This window comes from Puccinia triticina, chromosome 14A (assembly GCF_026914185.1).
Source record: "Puccinia triticina chromosome 14A, complete sequence".
NCBI lineage: Eukaryota > Fungi > Basidiomycota > Pucciniomycetes > Pucciniales > Pucciniaceae > Puccinia > Puccinia triticina.
The window spans coordinates 2,351,249-2,375,807 of NC_070571.1; the positions used below are offsets into that span (position 1 = coordinate 2,351,249).

The following is a 24,559-nucleotide window of genomic DNA, read 5'->3' on the forward strand; positions in this document are numbered from 1 at the left end:
CATGGTGAGCTACATGCCATTAGAACACGCCAGGAATGGGGTGTGTTAATGCCATGCAGATCATCATTTTTTTTCAGAGCGTAATCTTTGCACTGTAAGATTTTGGGACCCTTTTGGGCACCGTGGCCAACGGTGTATCCGCTGCGCTGCATATAGCGCAGCAAAGCGGTTAGCGCAGCAATTTTTCCGCAGCGCTACGCGCTTTTTGACTTTCCTGGAAAAAAAAATCAAAAAATAGCGCGCTAAAGAAGCAATCACGTAGCGGTCAGCGCCACTTTTCTCTATGCCATGTGGGATCCAAAGAAAAAAAAAGGAAAAAGGGTTTAATGTGTGTAAAAACATGTTTAGAACATAAAACTGTTCTGCTATCCGCTAATTTAGCGGGTAGTGTAGCAAATTTTCGCTTTCGCTAATGGCCCTGGAAGGGTAGCGGACAACCGCTGCGCGTAGCGAGTAGCGCAGCGGTGTTCTCGCTGCGCTATCGCTTTTTGGTCTGGTCACGTAGCGGTCAACCGCTGCGCTACGCTAAAAGGCCGCTTTTTTTAGTGTAGCGCAGCGGATACACCATTGCCGTGGCTAAGGTTTAGGTGGTTTTACTAAGGATACCTGCCAAAATGGGCGCACAGTATCACACACCGTTCCTGATGCCATTCAGCTCACCATGTGGCTTGGATGTCGCAGTGAGGAGTTTTTTTTTTTTTTGATTTTTCCCATTTTTGCAAAAGGGGCAGGCTAAATCCACACCAAAAAATTACTTCATCCACTCCAAAAATGGAGTGAACAGTAGTCCACTCCAACTTTCATTGGAGTGAAACATAGTCTACTCCAAATTTTGTTGGAGTGAACAAAATTACACTCCAAAAAAGCCTGTTTTTTGGAGTGGAACCATGATGCACTCCAAAAATTTTGGAGTAAACCCAATTCCACTCCAAAAATATTTTTTCCAAGCAATTTTTTTTTCATTATTTTTTTTGGAGTGCACAGATGTTCATTCCAAATTTATTGAAGTGGATTAAGGTTTCTCAAATTTAAAAAAATGCAATTTTAAATCTGTACAATTGAAACTTGCATGTAAATTTGAAAAATGTATATTCCAAGTTCTTGGGGTGGAGTACCAGGAAAACTTTAGGGCAGTAGTAGGCAGGTGACATGAACCAACCAAATTTAATCCCCTTGAATTTATTTCTGGTTCAGGTTTTAGTCATTGTAGAAACTGAAAACATCTTACATACATCATTTTTGATGTATTTCAAATACACATATGATGCTGACATAAGGTTTCATTTCTCTTTAAGAACCCTGACTTCTTTTACTGCAATACTGTTGAAAAACACTCCAATAAATTTGGAGTGAAAATCTGTGCACTCCAAAAAAAATGAATCATTTTACCTTAGAGAAAATATTTTTGGAGTGGAATTGGGTTTACTCCAAAATTTTTGGAGTGCATCATGGTTCCACTCCAAAAAACAGGCTTTTTTGGAGTGTAATTTTGTTCACTCCAACAAAATTTGGAGTAGACTATGGGTCACTCCAATGAAAGTTGGAGTGGACTACTGTTCACTCCATTTTTGGAGTGGATGTAGTAATTTTTTGGTGTGGATTTAGCCTGACCCTTTGCAAAAAGGGGCAGGCTTTAGGCACGCCAAAAAATTCCCAGATGCACGCCAAAAAAGGCGTGCACTCCTGACCACTCCAAGATTTTTGGAGTGCAGGATGGTTCACTCCAAAACCAGCCCCCATTTGGAGTGCACAACCCTGCACCCCAGGTGGTATGGATTGAACACCCCGCCACACCAAAACCAGCCCTCAGCTCCCCTTGATCGCCGGTCTGCCCGGTCATTGAGAGGACACAACCCCTCTTGATGACTGGGACCGACCAGTCATCAAGAGGACAAACACACCCCTCTCAATGACCGGGACGGACTGGTCATTGAGAGGACACACCCCTCTCAATGACCGGGACGGACTGGTCATTGAGAGGACACACCCCTCTCAATGACCGGGACGGACCAGTCATTGAGAGGACACACCCTTCTCAATGACCGGCACAGACCGGTCATTGAGAGGAAACAACCCCTCTCAATGACCGGGACCAACCAGTCATCAAGAGGACAAACACACTCTTCTCAATGACCGGTCGGTCCCAGTCATCGAGAGGACACACCCCTCTTGATGACTGGGACCAACCGGTCATTGAGAGGACAAACACAGCACTCTCGATGACCGGGAACAACCGGTCATCAAGAGGACACACCCCTCTCGATGACCGGGATGGACCGGTCATTGAGAGGACGCCGGTCATCAAGAGGACACAACCCCTCTTGATGACGGGGAAAGTCCGGCCATCGAGAGGACAAACACCTCTTGATGACCGGGAAAGACCGGCCATCAAGAGGACAAACCCCCCCCTTGATGACTGGGACAGACCAGACCGGTTATCAAGGGATACAGCTCTCAATGACCGGTCTGTCCCGTTCATTGAGAAGGGTGTGTTTGTCCTCTTGATGACTGGTCGGTCCCGGTCATCAAGAGGGGTTGTGTCCTCTCAATGACCGGTCTGTGCCAGTCATTGAGAGGGGTGTGTCTTCCCGATGACCGGTCCGTCCCGGTCATTGAGAGGGGTGTGTCCTCTTGATGACCGGTTGGTCCCAGTCATCAAGAGTGCTGCGTTTGTCCTCTCAATGAACGGTTGGTCCTGGTCATCAAGAGGGGTGTGTCCTCTTGATGACCGGGACCAACCGGTCATTGAGAGGGGTGTGTTTGTCCTCTTGATGACTGGTTGGTCCCGGTGTGGTGTGCCAAATCTGTTTCAAGTATCAAATTACATAAAGTGATGGTTGAATACATGAGAAGGAGATATATTCTTAGATTTATTATTGCATAATTAGATTCTGAAGGTCATTTAACCCCTAGTCACTCACTTGAACCACTAGGATAGCTCCACTCAGTCAAAAGTTATTTTGGTTAAATGGTTTTTCATCCAACATAAGTACATAGTATAGTAGTACATTGGTAGTACATAATATGGTATTAGAGCCAACCACAACTGGGTCATGTTTTTGGTGCATATTCAATTAGAGTTAGGGCTAGAACCACAAGTTGGCCATATTTTTATGCATATTCAATTAGACTTAGGGCTAGAACCACAAGTTGGCCGCCTTGTAGATAGACTATATAAGGAGCCCTTCCTCCCCCCTCATTTGAATTCAGCATGTGAATAGCAACCACCAACCAACCAGTCACTCATTCATTTAACAGTGTGATCTCAAACATTCACTCACCCAACACCTGTGATCATAATCAGGTTCTTAAATAGCTTGTGTCATTGCACATCATCTGCATTGTTTGATCTAAGTCTGATAGAGACTACTACACATAGTGATCTCTATCAAGGTTTTGCCACAACAATAAATAATTTTTGTTGTCAGAATCCTTGTGTAGTACAATAGAGGGAACTGCCACCCATCCCAAAGGAGTTCTCACACAGGTCATCGAAAGGGGTTGTGTCCTCTCAATGACCGGGCAGACCGGCGATCGAGGGGAGCTGAGGGCTGGTTTTGGCGTGGTGGGGTGTTCACTCCATACCACCTGGAGTGCAGGGTTGTGCACTCCAAATGGGGGCTGGTTTTGGAGTGAACCATCCTGCACTCCAAAAATCTTGGAGTGGTCAGGAGTGCACACCTTTTTTGGCGTGCATCTGGGAATTTTTTGGCGCGCCTAAAGCCTGCCCCTTGCAAAAATCATATTTCCAAATACCTTTTGGCATTTTCATTTTCAAATTCTGGCTACTAAAATGTGCCCAGGTCAATTTTTGGTCTGCGCGACCCAGGTGCAACGTTGAGCAGCGGTCCTCCCAACCTACGCACCATTTGGTAGCTGGAAGTCAAAAGATAGGTAGTCAATTAATCAAGGCCCTATATGAATGACTCCCAAAATATATATATATTTGGGATAATGACTCCCAAGACTGGTCCCTGAGACATAAATTGGGGGATAGGAGTTTTTTTTACCAAAGTTTGGGAGTTTTCTTTTTCCCTAATACCCCATTAAGTACAAAATTAACAGCTACCTTTCCTGTAGGCATGGCTATCGGGCGGGCCCGGGCCGCCCGCGGGCCAGCCCAAGTTGGGCCGCAATATTATTGGGCGGGTTGGGATGGGCAAATTTTCCTCAAATAGTTGCCCGGCCCAAACCCGTTTATCTGCCGGGCCGCCCACGGGCTCCAGCAAAAAAAATGAAAAAACGTTTTTTTGGATAATTAAGCATGTCATGTGGTTTGTTGCGCCTGTGAAATACTCCCTCCACTATTAGGGTAGCCAGTAATAAACAAAAGAAATCAAAGTTAAAGTAAACCCTTTCAGTTCGTGGCCGCTAGCTTGCTGGCCTTCATCCAATCTTGAGTGCAAATCTGTAGTATCTTGCGAATGCAATTGAGGAATCATGGCGATATTGATTTGCTCGGCATCAGAAGCTGCCATGTCGACCAAAGGGTGGCTGGCCGCCAAATAATGTTTGGTGAATTTGGAATCCGGGATCGTTGACTTTGATGGTGACCAGTTCTGCCCGGCCGGTTGGTAGTTACTAACCATGTATGGGCACTGCCACCGCACTGGTCACCATTGTGGGGCCTCCCGGGGAGAGTCCAGGGAAGCCCAGCGGGCGCCCGTCGGGCAGCCCACGCCCGCCCGACTTATGCCGCGGGTCTGACGGGCTGGGCCAACATTAAAAATTTCCCCAAAAATGTGGCCCGCGCCCAGCCCAAACCCGGGCGGGCTTGGGTGTCCTTTTGGCAAGCACGTCTGATAGCCATGCCTACTTCCCCGCATCCCCGCTTTGAAAATTCTATAAAAAAGTGCAGCGCGCTTTTTTTAGCCTTAGCGCAGTGCTTTTGAGCCATTTTGTGGCTATAATTCAAACAGTAGCTACAAAACACAAAAGCTAAATGCTTGTTTCAAAAAGCTGCAAAATAGTGCAGCGCAGCCATGCCAAAAATTGCTGTGCTGCTCTTTCCATAGCAAAAGCCTTTCACCATTGGTTAATCCTGCGCCCAATTTGGACAAAAATTTCATTCAAGCAAAGGAAACCTCAGAGCCTCAGACTCCAGCACCTAGTGAATCCCAAGAATATAGTCAATAAAAGAAGCAAAAAACTTACAAGTGGTGTATGGGACCACTTCTCCAAGATCATAGTTGAGTGCTTTTATCTTTCTGAATCTTAAATCTTCTTCCAACAGTCATCTAATGATCAGTCATTGTGGAGATACATGCCTAAGTGAACCTCCTCAGTCTCATAAATTGAGAAAGAGGTTGGGATCCCAATCAGCTGCGGAGATAGGTGAGCAAAGTAAACCCTGAACCGCAGTCCAAAACCGCCGCAGCGGGGCAGAAAAAACTGACCACATCTCTTGGATGTGAACAGGTGCCACGCACCCAAGCAGGAAGATTACAGCAGTTCCGAGAAAGCTTGCGTTTCCAGACCTGTGATTCTTCCCCCCGAACTCAACTTCAACTTCAGCCACATCCCCCCTGTATTCTGGACAGCCTAGGTTATACAGGGCTGTGGGGCCTGACTGGACAGCCTGGTGCCCGGTCATGCCCGACGGGCGCAGGGCAGCAGAGGACCGCTGGACTTGAAATTTGACAAGGAGTCCAACGGTGCCACTCTCCAAAGCTAAAAGCTAGCTATCACAAAGATAGCTTTTACTCCAAATGCATGTTCCTGTATGGCAACGGCCGTGCAGGAGGCAATACTGTCAGAAAGTAATTCAGGCTGTAAGATGGATTATGTCAGCAATCCTCAATTTGGGCAGCGGTCAAATTCACACAGCCCGCGCACCTGGAGTACTGTCCAATTCATTGCTTCTACTCGGTCGAACAACAACAAGCCCTTAATTCTCTTTTGATAAACGTCCTAGTGTGCAGTTTGGTTCCGATTCAAAAACCAAGAATATATTCAGAAGATTCTGGAGGAGCTCGGTGCAGACACAAGTGGAGCTATTACTTGACATTCCACTTTCTTTCCTTTTCCCATCTCCTGTCTTTTGAGTGTTATTTCTTTTTTTTGACCGCTCTTCTTCTCTTAGGCTTGTTTGTCTGTTTCCTTTTAAATCCTGTCAAAGTCTTCCATCAAGAATCTTTTCTAGTTATAGTTAGGACCCAACAATAAGAAGGTATCATTGATTTCACTCATTTAATCATGTTATCGTGAAAAATTTTCTTTTATTAATATTTATTGTTTTTAGTTGTTACTACTACTAGCTTTAGTGTGTGTGCTGCAATAAAGTTAAAAGATCTCAAATTCCTACAAATACAGGTGGCTGAAGTCGAGTTTGGGGGGCAAAATCACAGGTCCAGAAGCGCAAGCTTTCTGGGAACTGCTGTAAGCTTGCGGAAAATCCCGGCAACAAGTCACTCGCAGAAAGAATAACCACAGAAAGCGCCAAAGGTGAGCGGCTGGTTCTGAATCTGTCAAGCTGATCCAAATGAAAGCTAATGCTTCATTTAAATCTGTTAGACATCGTTAACCAAAAGGATAACTGTGACGGAACCAATTCCAAGCAAAGCGCTGGTAACCAAATTGGTAAGCAGCTTAATGCAGGGCAAAAGCCTACAACAGAAACAAAAGGCAAAAGACTTACGAGTTGGTTGTTAAAGCAGACAACGTAGCCGTACTGTTACGCCGTTTCAGCAAAGCAAAGTGAACAAGAGAAAAAGAGAAAAAGAGCGCAACGCTCTACTCAAATCTCCCGGACAACCCAAATTTCTTATTGAGAAGGCGGAATATTGCTCTGGTTCTCTAGTTCCTCATTTGAACTCTTCACTTCAGTAGAAAGCGGCTTGTCGCTTGCTCTTAGGTAAAATTCTTTACTTTAGTTTAACAAAAGATTGTAATTAGATAAAAACAGACATCTAACTACAATATAAACTCTTAGTTTCCTGAATTCTTTCAGTTATGTGTTGATTTGTAGATTCCAATGGCCAATAAAACACTGAGTGTATTTACTGCCAAGCTAAGTGTAAGGACTCTGTCAAGTCCCTGACTGGATTTCCATTGACGAAGCACAAGGGACGGGCGGAACAGGTACCTGCTATCCCCTGGTGGGTGATAAGGCGTGAGTCATTAGCATTCGGCGGCGTGGGGCTTGTTCAATATAAATTTCCTGACCAAGTTTCACATTTCTCTGGGCCTGCGGAGTTCAAACAGTCGGCACAACGCCACTGCGCTTTTAAAATTCCTGAGGAGGGAGGTATAACTGTAAGAGTTTGCTCCTGTGGATAGAAATTAGAATACACGACTTGACCAACGAATTTATGGGGCGGGGGAACTCACGAACAAATTTATGGGGCAGGGGAACTCACGTACGTCTGAGATGAACAGTTGTGTTAATACCTCTTCCGCACCTTTCTTGATATGTATCTTTCTGCAGCTGAATTCCTAAGATATATAGCGAAGAAAAAACAAACATCTAAGTATGATTGGGGGGGAAATACGCATCAAGATGATCCTAGGGTAATCAGAGGAGAGCAAGAACAGGGCTAGCAGGAAAGCAGTACCTCTCCTTGGAGGTACACCATGCCCATCGGCTTCCTGATGGGCAAATTGGATCCAAATCTTGTGCATCACGTCTTATCCTCGACTTGACGCGCTCCGCAAGATCCTTTCAACCCGGCTGCCAAAGACCGGTGTGTGAGCATCTGATTGCGAGTCCCGAAGAACAGGTAGATTCTAATGAAGACGCCATGGCAGCGTTTGGTAGCTGAGCCGCACTGAATGCCTCCTGAAGCGCGGGGGCGCCAGTCTCGTGAAGACTCAGCAGAGGTTACGGCGCGTACCGTGCGGCAGCAATAATGGACAAAGGGGACCCGCTTCCGCCGACAGAAACAAGCAGCAGCTAGGCTCAGCTTCAAATGGGTTCAACATAAATAAGCAGGAGAGTTTCTCAATCCTCGCCAGTTTCACCAGTCATCGAGAAGTACTCCCCGCACCCTTTCCCCTCTACCCCGTCCTCTATCTTACACTGAACTCAAAGTAAGAAAAATTCCCGGGATTCAACCTTCACAGCCACCGGCCCTCCCTCCATAAAGCAAACATATCTGTCCAATATCTCTCATTCTCAACATTTTCCAGCAATAGGCAAGGAGCATCCGGATTTATTTCAAGATGGAAGAGTCTCCGCATTCAGAAGTTGCCCAAGCCCTTGGTAAGTAACATTTTGTAGGAAAATTTCTTAATAGATGTACAAATGCTGTAGCTACCTTAATCGCTTACTTTTAGGGGCATGCTTATTTGGTAGATGTACTCCGGCGGTTCAAACTCGCCTGCCAAGATCCAGCCTTCCGGGAATCTGTCCGCCGCGCGTCCAAGAAGGACCTCTATTTGACGCTGCAGGCGAAGGTGTTCAGCTTCAAAGAGATGGTTGCGCGGGCCCAAGCTTACCAAGACACCGTCGACCACCCCCGGCTCTGGACCTTGAGAAGCCAGTACCACGGCGCCCCGCAGAAAAACCTCGGCACTCCCCCTGCTCCTAGACCCGATGCTCACGGTCCCCTTCCCCCTCGCCCTCCTGCTCCAGTTCCTCATGAGCAACAGGCTTCGCCCGCGTTCAACTACCTGGTTGACGCCATGTCCAGACTGATCTAAGGGCTCGGCCAAATTGAATCTGTAACAATATTTCCTCTCTTGTAACTCTTTGGTGGAATGTAATACCTGACTTGTCCTCTGCGCTCGCAAAATCATCATAAACTCTAATTCATGTTGTATTCTACCTTCATTTTCTCCAATCAAATATAATATTATCCCTTCTCTCCACTTGCCTGAGTCTCAACTTGCCTGCCTCTTGGACACCCGGTGCAACAGACGGCGATTTTGATGCTTAATTTCATGAATCAATCACATTGGGACGGAAGCCAAAGTAAAAATCCACAGCCATAGTTCTTGTTAAGGAAAAAATCTTAATTTCCCTTCCTGAATTGCATACATTTCACTCCGGGGGACAACCTAGAGGAAGACGTACCATTGGAGATGCAAGGGGAAAAGTCGCGGCCAAACCATCCATAATGATCCAGGCCGGCGGGGTGCATCAGCACATCCAGTCTCTCTCATTCCTTCCACCTCTGTGGGGGGACACTGAGGAATATTAATCTTCCTCAGCATGTCTAATCTGCGGACTTTTTCAGCTATTCACCTAGTGTGGTTGTGATAGCCTAGGATGGCCCGGGAGCTGTTCCTAACAGCTCCCCAAGTCATCCAAGTGTGGGATAAGGCGTGCTCCCTCTCCTCTCTCTCTCTCCTGCCTTTCTGACCTTCAGGGTTTTACCCTAAGTAGAGAAAAGAGGTGGGAAGGTTGAAGGAGAAGAATACCTCTCTAAAAGGGTGTGAGATAGCTCCTCCTTGGTGTGAGCACCTAGCACAAAGGTCTGAGCCCGACCCGCAACTCCAGGTGGCCTGGAGCCCGCTCAGACCCCGCAACTCCAGGATGCCTGGGGAGTTGCCGCGGTGTGCTGCCATTATCCATTATGACTGCGTAGAACTTCCCTACAGGGGATTGTTCATGTGGCGTTTCATCCTCCTTATGGTGTAGGAGTATTTTCCTAGGGGGTTTGTTCCGCCAACTCTAGTCTTCCTCCGTTTTCTGCCTCATGATATCCTCTATATGTATCACGGGGGATCTCAATCCTCAGCATATTTTTCCCCCTATGCCCTGGCTGGAGCCCTCTAGACAGGGAGATTGCCTGATTCTCCGCGAAGTTTACACGTCTCGCAATGATATTGACTTGATGTTTGATCAGTACTTGTTGTATCTGCTTCCCTTTGGTGTTCACAAACCGGTCTTTAGACTTCCTGATGAGGACAATTCTCACTGTCTTTTATTAACAGTCCAAACCATGAGTGTCTTCACCCGCCGTGTGCCCAAATTCAGCAGCATGACCTGTCCTAGACGGACCACCACCCTTTCAAGCCTTGAGATACATGTTGTCTCATCCTTGGTCTCCTCTGTGTCTGTAACAATTCTTCTCATTAGCCCAGTTTACGTTGGGCTTCAACCAGCAAGATTTTAATTAGAATCATGCATGTTTAATGTCAGCTCTTGCTGGAAGTTGGACTCACACGGCCATTTTTAAGCTTTTTAAGCTTACTTTTTTTATCAATCAGCAACACCAATTTTAGTCAGGGGCATAAAATGCCCCAACGTGAACCGGGCTATTGAGAGCAGCTGGAGTTGAGCTCAGCTCTTGCTAGAGATCGCCTGTGGGTACCCGGTATCCGTGGGCGGGTACCTGCCAGCCCTCGGCGGGTACCCTCCCGCGGGTGCCGTGTGCGGTCCGGGTATGTAAATTTTGGATGACGGGTACCCGTCCAGGTACCCGCTGCAAAAGGTCTTGAGACATGCAGCTGCGGACGACCTTTTGCAGCATGATCATGGCCCCCGCTAACCTAACCCTCTCAGTGTCCAGCACATGTTGGACGCCAAGAGGGCATACACTCTTGATGTCCGGCACAGAGCGGACATTGGGAGGGTGTATGTATGCCCTCTTGATGTCCAGTATGTGCTGGACACCAAGGGGGCATGCACTTGTTGATATCTAAGCTCTATCCCTCTAGTACTTCAGCTTGAACCCAGTTGGTACCTACAAGGCCTGAGATCAGTCTGCTTGGGAATGACATCACTTGAATCTTGCTCTTGGACCTTTCTTTTTCTTCCGGCAAAATCTTTTCTTGGCCCCCTCTGTCCTTTATATTTAAAGCTGTCCTTCACTCCGAGATCCTCTTTCTTCTCTTGTGGATCCCGCAACAATCATAGTTGCACCTTAAAGCTTGTACCTTTAAATCACCTTCAAGCTTTGGATTCACCACTTTCTTCATCACTTACATAGACAAATAATCACTCTACTCATATCAGTTCTCTGGCGTACATACACCTTCCCTTCTATTTGAAAACTTGCCAATCTCTAGCGCTCAGTTCACTCATCCCTTCCATCGGACACTCCGCCAACTTCCAGAGCTTTGTTCTCTCTTGTTGTTCCTTTTGATAATCCGCCAACTCTGTCTTCAGATCATCAAGACATCTCTCACCAGTAGGTTCAGATTCATCAAGTAATTGGAAAATCTCTCATTGGTATTAAACTAATCTTTATACTCTTAGTTCTTCCTCTGTTTCCTTGTCATCTCGTGTTCTCTCGTGTTCCTCTCCTAGTGTCATCTTTGCCTTTAGGTACTGATTCTTTATTTTTTTTTCCTCTTTATTGTATTTCATTGTTTCCTATTTCTTACTAGAAATACACCTTTAGTTTTTTGATTCACAACACTCTTGATGTCCGGCACAGAGCGGAAATCGGGAGGGTGTATGTATGCCCTCTTGATGTCCGGTATGTGCTGGACACCAAGAGGGAATACACTCTTGATGTCCGGCCCAGACCAAACATCAAGAATTCACACGCAGACATACCCTCTCAATACCCAGACCAGACCGGGCACCGAGAGGGTATATACACCCTTGATGACGGTCTATGCCGGCTTCAAGGGTGGTGTAAACTCTTGATGACCGGCACAGACCGGACATTGGGAGGGTATACACACACCCTCTTGATGTCCGGTTTGTGCCGGTCATCAAGACTGTATTCCCTCTCAGTGTCCAGCACAGACCGGACATCAAGAGGGTATACATACACCCTCTCAATACCCGACCCAGTTCAGGCATCGAGAGGGTATATACACCCTTGATGACCGGTCTGTGTTGGTCATCAAGAGGTTACACCACCCTCAAAGCCGGCATAGACCGGCTAGAGGGTTGAATCGTAGGCAGTACCCGTGATACCCGCAACAGGTACCGCGGGTACCCGCCCTACGGGTGCCGGGCCCGAGTCCGGGTATCTAAATATGCCCAAAATTACCACAGGTACCAGCACCCGCCACGGGTACCCAGGTCCACTTGGCGATCTCTAGCGCTTGCTTGCTGAGGAGTACCCCTGTCCTGTAGTCTGTTCACCAATTTGTGTTGGGGCTTGCCGTGCCATTATCCATGTCAGTTCAAAATGTTAAGGGTCGTGAGCCACCCTTGTAGATTGTCTCCGGACATCAACCAAGGTTTCTCTTCATTCCCCCTATCCTTAAGCCATTGGAAAAAACCACGTAGGCAGCAACTGAGCTGCAGTAACCTGCTTCAAAACCAAACACTGTCTACATTTGAAAATGGTTAGGGCCCAATTATAAACTAGTTTTGGGATAATTTTGGGATTGGTTTCAAATAAGTTGTCAGGCTCGGTGATGCCAAGAGTATGAATACTCCTCTAGCTACGCCGGCGACAGAGCACGGTGCGATGTAGCGCGCGGCTAAAGCACGGTAAAGTGCAAAATAACTTTAAAGTTCTTTTTAACATACCCAAAAATGGGATTAACGGAGGGCCAGGAGCGCCTGGGGTGGTTAAGTGCCCTCCGGAAGATCTTACAGGGCCTGCGCAAACTATGCGCAGGGGTGGTGTGACCTGTGACGTCTGGGGCCCAGTTAAGGGGGTGTTTCGAACATGCAAGACGTTCCCAGGAGATGGTAGGGGATATATATCCCGATAGAGAAAGAAAAAACAGTGGACTTACTCGGAGAGAAAGTCCACGATAAAAAAACGACGAATGACTCTGGAAAAACCAAGATCGAAGGACGGTCAGGCTGGCGGACTAGTCGGGTAGACGAGGGCGAGGCTGGCGGTACGGCGAAATGGTTTGTATGAATCTGGGGAGGCTTCTACTCGCTCAGAAGCCTCCCTTTATATATTCTTGAGGCGACCGGTGGGGTCGCCTTTATATTTTCAAATTCCTCGCGGCTCTTCAACCGCGGGAAAAACTTGTTTGGACAGGAGAGGTCTAGCGTTCTATTACTTGCATCTCTCCTGTCCTTGTTAATCAACTGCGAGTAGAGTCCTTCCTCGGTCCGAGGGAGAGTTCTACTCTATGTATTGCGTTCAATTAGTTCTTCTTTGGCCGGGGGAGAAGCAGTAGTTTACTTCTTTGCTCTTCTCCTCCGGCCGTTTCCAACCAATCAGTTCTTCTGATTCTCTTTAGAACAAGGGAACAGGAGAGTATCTGACACTCGTTCTCTTGGCTTGAGAACGTTTTTGCTTTTTGTTCTCTTGTCATTAGAACGAGCTTTACTTCATGGTTTTTATTCTTTCTCCGGCCGATACCTGCGGCCAGAGTTTTGTGCACTCTCTCCTCAATTCTATCAATTGTTTGAGGGGAGGTTTATTGCATATTCTTATGCGCGGCGCTCTGCGCCGTACTCAATGCTCACCTGTCGTAGTCGCTAAGGCTGAATGAGTATAGCAACTACTTAGCGCTCTGTGCTGCAAATAGTATGTGCAGTTTTAGTAACATATAAAAAATAGTCAGCTGGGCTTTACCTTATTATAGTAGCCCGGCTGACATTCCCTCTCACCAAGATAAGTTACTCGTAACTTAGCTGAGCTATTTTTGCTTAGAAACTCTGTAATTGCGTAGGTGAATAGCTCCATCCGGGATATTATTTTCCGGTAGCCATTCATCTTTATCTGCTGATTGGTTTCTATATCTTACAAGGTACAACCTAGTGTCTTTACCTAAAACTCTCTCCTTTTTGTCTTTGAGGATTTTATGTACTTTAAGTTGCTCTTTAGGAGATGGTTCTTCTATGGGTACAGGTACTGGTATGGAAGTTGGTTCATTTTCCCTCTGAACATATCTTTTTATGAGGCTTACCGGAAACACCGGGTGTTTCCTGCTAAATTCTTCTGTAAGAATTACTTCTACTGCATTTTTACCATGTAAGTTTTTAATCACAAAGGGACCTACAAAGGCGGGTTTAAGCTTCCTACAACCTCCCAAGTTGTTAAAATTTACAGTAGATAGAAGTACTTTTTCTCCTATATTGAATTCTGGTTCTTTATCACTCTTGTCCCAGCGCATCTTACTGTACTCAGCTGCTTCTTGGACACATTTGGCCGCATGTTTATTTGTGGCTTCTAGCATTTGCTTAAAGTCCAAGGCCGTAGGGTGCGCCAGCGGTAATTTGTCATTAAGCGTGTCTTTTGGTAATCTGGGAATCCAACCCCTCTCTAGGATATATGGCGCTTCTTTGGTAGTGGAGTGCTTACTACTATTGTAGGCCATTTCTAGGGCGGGGAGTAAATTAACCCAATCATGTGTATACCCATCTTTATTTTTAAATTCTAGCCCAAAGGCGCAAAACCTTCTTAAAAGATCTTCCAATGTCTGGATCATTCTTTTGGCTAGACCATCCGTCTGTGGATGATATGCAGTTGAGAAGGCTAATTTAGTGCCTAACATATCATGGAGATTTCTCCAAAATTCAGATGTAAACTTTGGGTCTCTGTCACTGATAATTATTTTTGGGATACCTACGTCCGCCATGGTTCTATTCCAGAATAGCATAGCTATTTCCATAGCAGTGTCATCTTTGTGATGCGGAATAAACCTAGCTCTCCTGGAAAATCTATCTACAATCACTAGGACTGAGTTATAAGAGAAGGCTCCTCCCGGAGGTAATCCTGGCACAAAGTCCATGTTAATGATTTCCCACCTAGTTTTGGGTTCAGCTATGGTCTGCAATAATCCAAATCTCTTTCCAGTCTGTTTGTTAGCTTTTTGGCATGTTACACAGGATTTGACATATGCTTTGGTTTGATTTTTCCAATCAACCCACCAGACTGTCTGTTTAATCCTTTCTAAGGTTCTATCTTCGGAGAAGTGACCAGCGCCAGCATTATCATGACACTCATACAACATATTTTTAATATGACTTTCTTTACTCAGGACTATCACACTGGAATGTCTATTTCTGAAGTATATTATGCCATCCAGCAGAGTAAATTGTCCTGCTTTGTATGGTGTCAAAAGGTATACCGGTAAGCTAGCAATCAATTCTGGAGCACTGTTTTCATTATCCAGGATATTGATTAGCTTAAGAAATTCTAAATCTTCACTATAGTTGATTCTAACTTCTTCAAAGAATGCGTCATCAATGTCACATACGTGAATTCCCAAAATGGGGAATACATCCTCATCTTCCGGATCATAGGCAGGATTATCTGGAGTATTAGGCAAGGCCCATCTACTTAGCCCATCCGCATTAGTATGCTTAGCTCCCGCCCTATGGATAATGGTCATGTGTCCCCTATACTGTTGTATTGCAATCTGCCATCTGAGCATGTGACGGTTGGGCGTCTTCATGTTCATTAGGGTTCTTACTGCTATACAATCTGTCACTACAATGATCTTACAACCTTCTAGATAATAATGTAGTTTCTCTAAAGCCCATACAAGACATAAACATTCCATCTGACTGGCTCCATATCTCATTTCTGTCTTCCGAACTTGTCTGGAAATGAACAGGACAGGTTTTTCTACAGGGATCCCATCAATTATGAACTCCTGATGTAAAGCTGCTCTGATACCCTCAAAACAAGCATCTATGTATAGTATAAAGGGCAAAGAATAGTCTGGTTGCGCAAGTACAGGAGCTGTAGTGATGAGCCTTTTTAGTTGCTCATATTGCTCTACTCTCCCGTACGTCATCTCAAAGAAGACATCTTTGCTACATAACTCGTATAGACTTTTGGAGATGTTTGCAAATCTAGGGATATGCTGCCGGTAACAACTACAAAATCCTAGAAATGATTGCATTTCTGTCATAGTCTGTGGCATAGGTTTAAGCAGAACTGCGGCTACTCTGTTCTGATCTATAGCTAGAGATAATCCGGAGACTATATGGCCTAAAGCCTTAAGCTCTTGAAACCCAAAGTTGCATTTCTTGATGGACATTTTCAATCCTGCTGTAATAGCTGTACGGAGAACCAATCTTATTTTTTCTAAATGATCCTCCCAGTTTGCAGAATATATGATAATGTCATCTATGTATACCATCATCCAACTTTGCCAAATAAAGGATCCGAATATCGTGTCCATCATGCGCTGAAAATGCAAAGGAGCATTTTTTATACCAAATGGCATTCTCAAATATTTGTATACTCCTAGATGACAGATTATGCGCATGAATGGCCTGCTTTCTTCTTTGATGGGTATTTGATGGAACCCTTTGAGCACATCCATTGTGGTAATGTATTTAGCTTTCGCCAAATTATGTAGAGAATGATCTATTCTCGGAATAGGATAATTGTCTGCTTTAGTGTAATTATTGAGGGCTCTAAAGTCTCCTACCATGCGGGACTTTTTGTTATGCCATGCTATAATTACGGGCGTAGTTATTTCCACTTGTTCATTATGGCCTACTTTCCTCAGGACTTTAAGCTCCAATAATTCTTTGATGTGGATTTCTAGAGCTTCACGAGACTTAGGGCTCAAAGGATAAGCGGCTCTCCTCAGCGCCGGAGGATAAGGTGGTTGGCACGTAAGTTCTATCTCAATATCGTGTCCAGAGATATTCCCTATGGGTTCTTCTTTTGTGCAGAAAGCTTCTTCATGCTTGAAGCAGATATTTAATACATCTGACTGTTGCTCAGGTGTTAATGTACTACTAATAGCTGCTTGAGACATATATTCTTGACGGAACTTGGTCAACTCCCTCTTCTCACGGTCTTTTCCCGGAGGGTTCTGAAAGCTGATGTTACATATCTCAAACTTTCTCTTCCAATCACCACCTATTGTGTAGTATCTGTTTTTGCTCTGAATTACATCTATTCCATACAAGCAGAAAGCATCATTTCCTATAATAAGGTAATCAGACACGGCATCTTCTAGAACCACAAATTCTATGTTTAATCGTAAAGATCCTTTTGTGTGCGGAAAAATAAGAGGTAATTTAACTATCCCTATGGGATTAAGGGCCACATTACAACTACTAAATTTAGCTTTAGGTGTGGGGAGGAGGTTATTTCTCCACTCAGGATAACAAGAGTCTAGCAAATTGGTACTAGTGCAAGAACAAAATGCTCCAATGTCCAGGAGAGCTCTAATTTCTCTCCCTTTAAAGACAACTGTTGTATAGCTAGTTTTTCCTAGAGTGTAACTCATGCCTTCCTCCGGTTTGTTTGTCATAAGTTTGGCGTCTGATACGTGCCCAATTCCTAGTGAGGAATTCCATTTTTGTGGCAAGTTGGAATCTCCCTGTATCACCGTAATATGCAAGAGATCTCCTAGATCAGCTTGTATCACATTGCATTTGGCATTAATTTCGGGTTCATCCAAGTCATCACTAATTCCAGGTTCCATTCCGACAATGTCAAATTGGGAGCCCGTATCAGATATGTCATCATCCTCAGACTCTACTTCTATATTGTTGATGCGTTTGCGGGGTTTCGGGCAATCAGGTCTCTTATGGCCTTTCTCTCCGCAATTGTAGCACTCAATACTAGCCGTTTTTCTAGGAGGTATTTCTGTACTCCTTTTTTACGCAGCCGTGATTTCTCTAGGCGCTAGATTACGCCTTTCCTTGTATGTCTTAGGTTTCCTGTCCAATTTCTTAGCCACAATAATTATTTCTATGGTGGCTACCAATTCAGACAAGTCTACGTCTGCATCTTTCAACCTGCACATTACATCATGTTCTAAGTAATTAGGGCACTTTTTCAAGATTTTCTTAGTGACAAATTTCTGAGCTGGTTGGTTATAGATACAATCAATCCTTTTCTTCTGACTCAGACACCATTTGTATGGGTCATCTTTAGTAGGATCAAAGAAATCATTCTCATATGCAGCTAGCATTTTATCCTCCCAGACATCTGTACCAAACTGTTTGTGTATCAGTTTTTTCCACTCTTCCCAGCTTACTTTTCCAACAGATTTCTTTTTTCTGACGAACCAGTCCAAAGCTACTCCTTCAAATAACCTTGGTAATCTGGCAGTTACTACTTCATCCGTAGCTTTGTAACACTCAAGGAGATGATCTACATAATCTATGAAGTGGATATGATCATATTCTCCTTCTCCAGAGAATTTAGGCCATTCTTTCATTGGAGGCATCAATTTGCATTTGGTCACTGGATCTAAACTATTCATGAAAGAAGTAGTCTGTCTTGGTTGGTCCTGGTAAGGTTGTGAATCACTGGCCGCGTTTGGGCGTGACGACCTGGTTGGTTCCTCTTCTTTAGGAGGTAGAGACCTTTCTTGGTGTTGGAACACTCTGTTCCTGTTATTTAGTAAAGGATTGTTAAACCTAACTTCCTCCGTCTGAGCAGATTCGGGGTTAAGAATCAGATGCGGGGGGGTCTGTATTCCTGCTAAATTTTGTTTAAGAGTCTTTATCTCTTGTTTCAGAGAGCTGATTTGCTCCGCCGTGGAGATGTTAATTTTATTTACCATCTCTTTCATGTTATCTTCCTGATGACTCACTAAGTCTATCAAAATTTGTAACTGGGCGGATTGATGTTCCTCACGCTCTCTGTTCACTTTGATAACCTCAGTTTTCAAAGTAGACAACATTTGGCTTTTAAAGTCTGCCATATCAATGTCAATATCCGTAAGTTTGTCTTGTAGACTCTGATTTGTACCAGTCATATTCTCAAGGCTTTGTGTTATCTCACTCATTTTATTCTTAATTTCTCCAATATCTTGGCGAAACTCAGGGATTTTAACAAAATGTTCTTGAGACATGTCTATTGCACGACTGACAGCAGATTCAAGAGTGTTAATAATAGAAGTGTGACATTCCACAATTTTCTTGTTTGTAAACTTATACTGGTTACTAGAGTTACTATGCAATGTAGACAAATTTCCATACAAGTTATCAAACATATGGAAAATGAAATCTCTATCAACTACATCTGGTCGTAGGCTTGTTCCAAGGTGTTCGCTGCCTTCATGACTTGAGCCCAACGGCCGCGGTCTTTTCGGAGATGGTTGCTTCGAGTGGTTGGAGGAGCTTTTTGTTTTTTCGAAGTCCTTGCTGGAGGGTCGATCTGTTTCAACACCGTCCAGGGGTTCCAACCCTCCATGAAGGACTCTAACTCCTTTCGAGTGAGAAACTTCTGAGCCGCTTTTTGGCTCTCTTGAGCTCTGCGTAGACCGGCTTTGAGCTCCTCCGGAGATCCTTGAGCCTGGAGAGAGATGCATTTTCTCCAGTTGGCTCGGTGGACGTACACCAAGTTCTGGATCATCTTGACTTGCTCTTCCTCCAGCTCTTTGGCCGTTTTCACCGGAGCTTTGGCTTTCGAGGTGCTCGGAGCTGGGTCCGTGTTCTTCTTGAACCGAAGCGGGACCTCTAAGTCCGCCGGATCCTCCTCCAACTGATCCTCTGATGGCGGACCCTTTGCGGCTGCCTCTTTTCGGAGTGGCAAGGGGTCCTTCGAGGTCAGGTCTGGAAGATCTGGTAGACATTGTATCAGTGTTTTGTTTGTTTTGTAAGGGGTCAGATTCTGGTAAAAATTTGACTAACTTTCAACTTCCGGTTCGGAGTCGCTGACGTCAATGTCCGCTAAGTTCTCGGCGGGAGCTGAGTCTATTTCAGCTGCGGAGAACGGAGGGATCAGTCAGTGATGCGGTTTTTCTGCAGTCAATTTTGCAGGAGAGAGTTACTTACGGGTATCTCTCGGGTGGCGTATAGTGCCGGCGACGTAGTTCGGTTTTGGAGCGGGCACTGTTATTATCCGAGCAGCAAAAGTGTTAGTGCTCTGGCGGTGCGGAATAGAAGCGGGATGAAACTTACTAGTAGGTTTCTTCAACGGAACGTCTACTTCGAGCTTTGGCGCAGCTGCGGCTGCGAGATTCTTTTCGGATTGGGTTTTTCGAACCACTGTAGACAAGGGATCCGGATTTTAGCGGGTCTTGCTAAGGGTAAGTCAAAGAAAAGGTCGGAATTTTTAGCTCACTTTTTCGTTCTTGACGAGCTTTGGCTTTGCGGGCGTAATGTTCTCGCAAGAAAAGCTGAAATCGAATTTGACCTTCGATGCTTTCTTTCTGCTCGCGTTCGATTCGGTCGGTAGCAATTTTGAGTTGCTCTTTGTATGAAAGCAGCTCCCAAGCGGTCGGGACGTAGTTCCGGTCGCGTTCTTCTTTCTGTTCTTTAAGGTAACGGAGGTAATACTGAATTAGTTTGTCGTTCTTCTGCAAATCCACTGAAACAGAAGGACGAAGTTAGAAAAAATACGGATTTATAGAGATTCCTGAAAAGGAAAATGGTGGTTACGCGCTAAGAAACGCGTGTATAGAGCGCTGGGGAGCGCAAGGTGAGCTGCGCTAAGAGTAGCGGCTTTAAGTTAGCGAAGTAGAGCTGTTTGATAGCTCGTAGTAGCGCAAGGTTAAGTGCGCTGAATATCGCGACTTAGGCTGCTAGAGGTATAGCGGCTTCTGCTGCGCAGGGTAGCGCGGGTAGTGCGCTATGAAGAGCGGGTAGGGAGCGGTAATAAACCTAATAAATTAAGTTTTAACAGGCAATATTGCCTACTGCGCTCGACGCGCGGGGGTTTAGACTTAACGTAAGAGTTAAGCAAGCTTAAGTAAGCTTTAAGAGTGAGTTTGGTTTGGTTTACTTCGTTGGATAGACGAAAAAAAACTATGTAGATTATGGGGTTATGGGTTAAAACAGGTTTAGTTCCCGGCCAGACCCCCAATTGTCAGGCTCGGTGATGCCAAGAGTATGAATACTCCTCTAGCTACGCCGGCGACAGAGCACGGTGCGATGTAGCGCGCGGCTAAAGCGCGGTAAAGTGCAAAATAACTTTAAAGTTATTTTTAATATACCCAAAAATGGGATTAACGGAGGGCCAGGAGCGCCTGGGGTGGTTAAGTGCCCTCCGGAAGATCTTACAGGGCCTGCGCAAACTATGCGCAGGGGTGGTGTGACCTGTGACGTCTGGGGCCCAGTTAAGGGGGTGTTTCGAACATGCAAGACGTTCCCAGGAGATGGTAGGGGATATATATCCCGATAGAGAAAGAAAAAACAGTGGACTTACTCGGAGAGAAAGTCCACGATAAAAAAACGGCGAATGACTCTGGAAAAACCAAGATCGAAGGACGGTCAGGCTGGCGGACTAGTCGGGTAGACGAGGGCGAGGCTGGCGGTACGGCGAAATGGTTTGTATGAATCTGGGGAGGCTTCTACTCGCTCAGAAGCCTCCCTTTATATATTCTTGAGGCGACCGGTGGGGTCGCCTTTATATTTTCAAATTCCTCGCAGCTCTTCAACCGCGGGAAAAACTTGTTCGGACAGGAGAGGTCTAGCGTTCTATTACTTGCATCTCTCCTGTCCTTGTTAATCAACTGCGAGTAGAGTCCTTCCTCGGTCCGAGGGAGAGTTCTACTCTATGTATTGCGTTCAATTAGTTCTTCTTTGGCCGGGGGAGAAGCAGTAGTTTACTTCTTTGCTCTTCTCCTCCGGCCGTTTCCAACCAATCAGTTCTTCTGATTCTCTTTAGAACAAGGGAACAGGAGAGTATCTGACACTCGTTCTCTTGGCTTGAGAACGTTTTCGCTTTTCGTTCTCTTGTCATTAGAACGAGCTTTACTTCATGGTTTTTATTCTTTCTCCGGCCGATACCTGCGGCCAGAGTTTTGTGCACTCTCTCCTCAATTCTATCAATTGTTTGAGGGGAGGTTTATTGCATATTCTTATGCGCGGCGCTCTGCGCCGTACTCAATGCTCACCTGTCGTAGTCGCTAAGGCTGAATGAGTATAGCGACTACTTAGCGCTCTGTGCTGCAAATAGTATGTGCAGTTTTAGTAACATATAAAAAATAGTCAGATGGGCTTTACCTTATTATAGTAGCCCGGCTGACATAAGTTTGAAATATCTTTTTGCTAACGTTTTTGGGATTGAAAATCTCAAAACAACCCAAACCACCTTGGGGAGGTGGTTTGGGGGAAACTGGTTTACCAATACTGTTTTGAATGTGATTACAGCTCAGCATGCAGATGCCCACCATAAACCTGACTAGTACTCCCCCCCCCCCCCCCCCAAAGGCCACAGCATATGTACTTGCGCAAGATACAGCCATCAATGCTGATTTGCAGGTAATTGCAAAACGGACACCATGGGTGGATAGCCAGGATGCAAGCGCATCTATTGATGCCTGGGCCCTCATACGTAGCTTGCAGAATGAGCAAGCTAAAGGCTCGTGTATTTGAACCAGGATGTTGCGCGCAAGAATCAGCCTTCAAGGCTGATTCATGGGTATCTCTTGACTTGGGAAAGCTGGCAGACTTGGCGGCCCGTGTTGTGACTCTATACGCCATGCATCAGATGACTTAGCTCAGCGGTAGAGCAGGTCTGTACCATGACTGTGACATGGGTTTGACTCCCATAGTTGTCACTATCTTTTCCTATCTCTTTAGCCCATTGTCCCCCCAAGTTCGTGGGAATGCTGCTGCTGTTGATGCCGTTGTCTTGGCGCATGCAAGACAGACAACTGTTGACGGAGCAACCTGTGGTAGTGAGGCTCACATTCAGCTGCGCTGTAAATTCATCCAGCATCACAGGGAAAAAAACTCAAGAAACTGCTAGCAGTTGACATGCAATATTACAAAGGTGCCTTTGTAATATTGCATGTCAACTGCTAGCAGTTTCTTGAGTTTTTTTCAGAGTGCATGTTGGTGGGTTTATAATTTACACTTGGTTTGAAACAGGTTGGAAACAGTTTTGGCCCCTGTATCTGCACCACCAAGATAGCTTTTTTTGATTTCAGACTTATTTGAAAACAATCCCCAAACTGGTTTATAATTGGGCCCTTAGCACACTGAGTTCCTGTATTATTATGTGTTCCCAGGCGCCGGCCGGACCGCCGCCAGATCTGCAGCTGGTGCCCCTTCCGAGTTTCATCTTCTTGTCCAGTACAACTCCTTCATTGAAATCTTTTAACCTAAGGTAGGGACACTGATTTGACGCGGTCGGGATCTGGCAGTAAGCCTTTTCTCTAGTCAAAGGGCACTGGAAGCATAGGATCTTTTTTTTTCTTCTTGTACTTTGCAACAATATTAAATTGTCCTATTTTACAAATCCATTGAGTCAACAAGAGTGTTTTCGGAAGGTATGCCCTTTGTCCATGACGGAATGACCATTCATTTATAGGCGGTAAAGACCTGTCCTATCAATAGCTTCACCTGACTGATTAGTCTTGAGGAGACTGAATCTGCCTATCTCTTCCTCATACATAGCTGGTCAGCACATCTTGTGCACCACTATCTCCTTCCGTATGACCTCTGGTATCTTGCCTTCCAGGGCCAAGTTGCTTTATGGTTGGGTGTGGCCCCTTCTATTTGGTGATTGGTGATCCCTTGGTCAAACCATGAAGGGAGCCCTGTATCACATTGTGTAATTCTATCAGCAGCCTTACGTGCCCTCGAGCCGCCTCCCAACCCTTGATGTTCATATTGCAAGAGACTGACAAGGGCCCGGCATGGGTGGTCTATATCATCCACACCATAACTTTTGAGTTCCCCATCATTGTTGTTGGTCTTATTGCAGCTGCCACAAGACAGTACCAAGCACACTAGATCTTACCCCTCTTGTAATTACTCTCCCAGACCTGTGTCTCATTCAAATTTGGGGAACTATGGCCCAAGTTTGAAAGCGCAATGTGCAGATTCCAGTTGTATTAGCCTATTCCTTGATAAACTTCAGGAGCCAGGCTGGTATTGACACCCCCAAAAACCAAAAATAAATAAATAAAAAAACAAAATTTTACTCTTTCAAAACAGGTGAAACCGCTAACAAGTATTCTCCTTTTCCCATGACTTTTCCTCCTTCCTCCCCCTCCATTGCCTACTGTATTGCCACTTTTACCCCTTGATCCCCCGTTTCCTCCGTTCCTTCTTCCCTTGTCCCAATCAATATAACCTGGATTCCAGCCGCTACCCTTGGAACCGCTCTGCCTCACCTCTTGGTCTGTGGAGCTGCTTGGGTGCTTTGGACCTCATTTTTGTTCTTGAATATTGATAGCTGGCCTCGTGACAGGAGTTGGCAGATGGGGAGGGGGGCCTTACCTTCCTGATTGTCTTCTTTGTTGGTTTTCTGATCTGTCGTCGTGTCTCAGCCAAACTTACCTCCCTTTATGCAGTAGGGGTTGCCCATGTATCCCTTTCCTCCAAATCGGATAGCCTCCGAATGCACCTGGAGGAAATTCTTGGTTTGGTAACCAAGAATCTGCCACTAATAATCAAATGTCCTGAGATTCTGCCCCCCAAAAATCTAGTGTCTTCTTTCTCCATCGTGTGCCAATCTAGACCACCAACCCTAGTCATTGCTTGTTGTGATGGCTACATAGCTGAATATGACCCTGTTTCTGTGCTTTTTGCGGCAGAAGACCTCTCTTTGAGGTCTCTGCTCCTTGGAGATGATGCCAACGGGGGTTGGGGTCTTGAAATTGGAGAAGGGGTTGGTGAAAGATGTGCAAGCTGGTATGAGAGTTCCTGGTGCATTGGAAGCGGAGCTGACCACTCAAGGAAGGTTCAAGTTTTTGTTGGCTTTGACGATCCCTCCTAGTCCAGCGCGGATCCCGTAAGCGTTATCCGCCTTTTTGGCCTGCCCTTTCCCCTTGGCTTCCCCAGACAATGTTCCTCCTTAGTCCGGCGCTATTTGCTTGTTTGGCCTGCCCTCTCCCATTGGCTTTCCCACCCCTCTCCATT

The 24,559-nt window shown here is 45.5% G+C and overlaps 1 protein-coding gene across 1 annotated transcript; it reads left to right on the forward strand.

The window, feature by feature from the left end:
- Positions 1-8,160: 8,160 nt before the first annotated feature.
- On the forward strand, positions 8,161-8,640 carry PtA15_14A220 (uncharacterized protein; the record flags this gene model as incomplete). The annotated part of the gene is made up of 2 exons (XM_053162914.1): positions 8,161-8,200; positions 8,294-8,640. The coding sequence occupies 2 exons, from the start codon at positions 8,161-8,163 to the stop codon at positions 8,638-8,640; spliced, it is 387 nt and encodes a 128-aa protein (XP_053026892.1).
- Between the last annotated feature and the right edge of the window lie 15,919 nt (positions 8,641-24,559).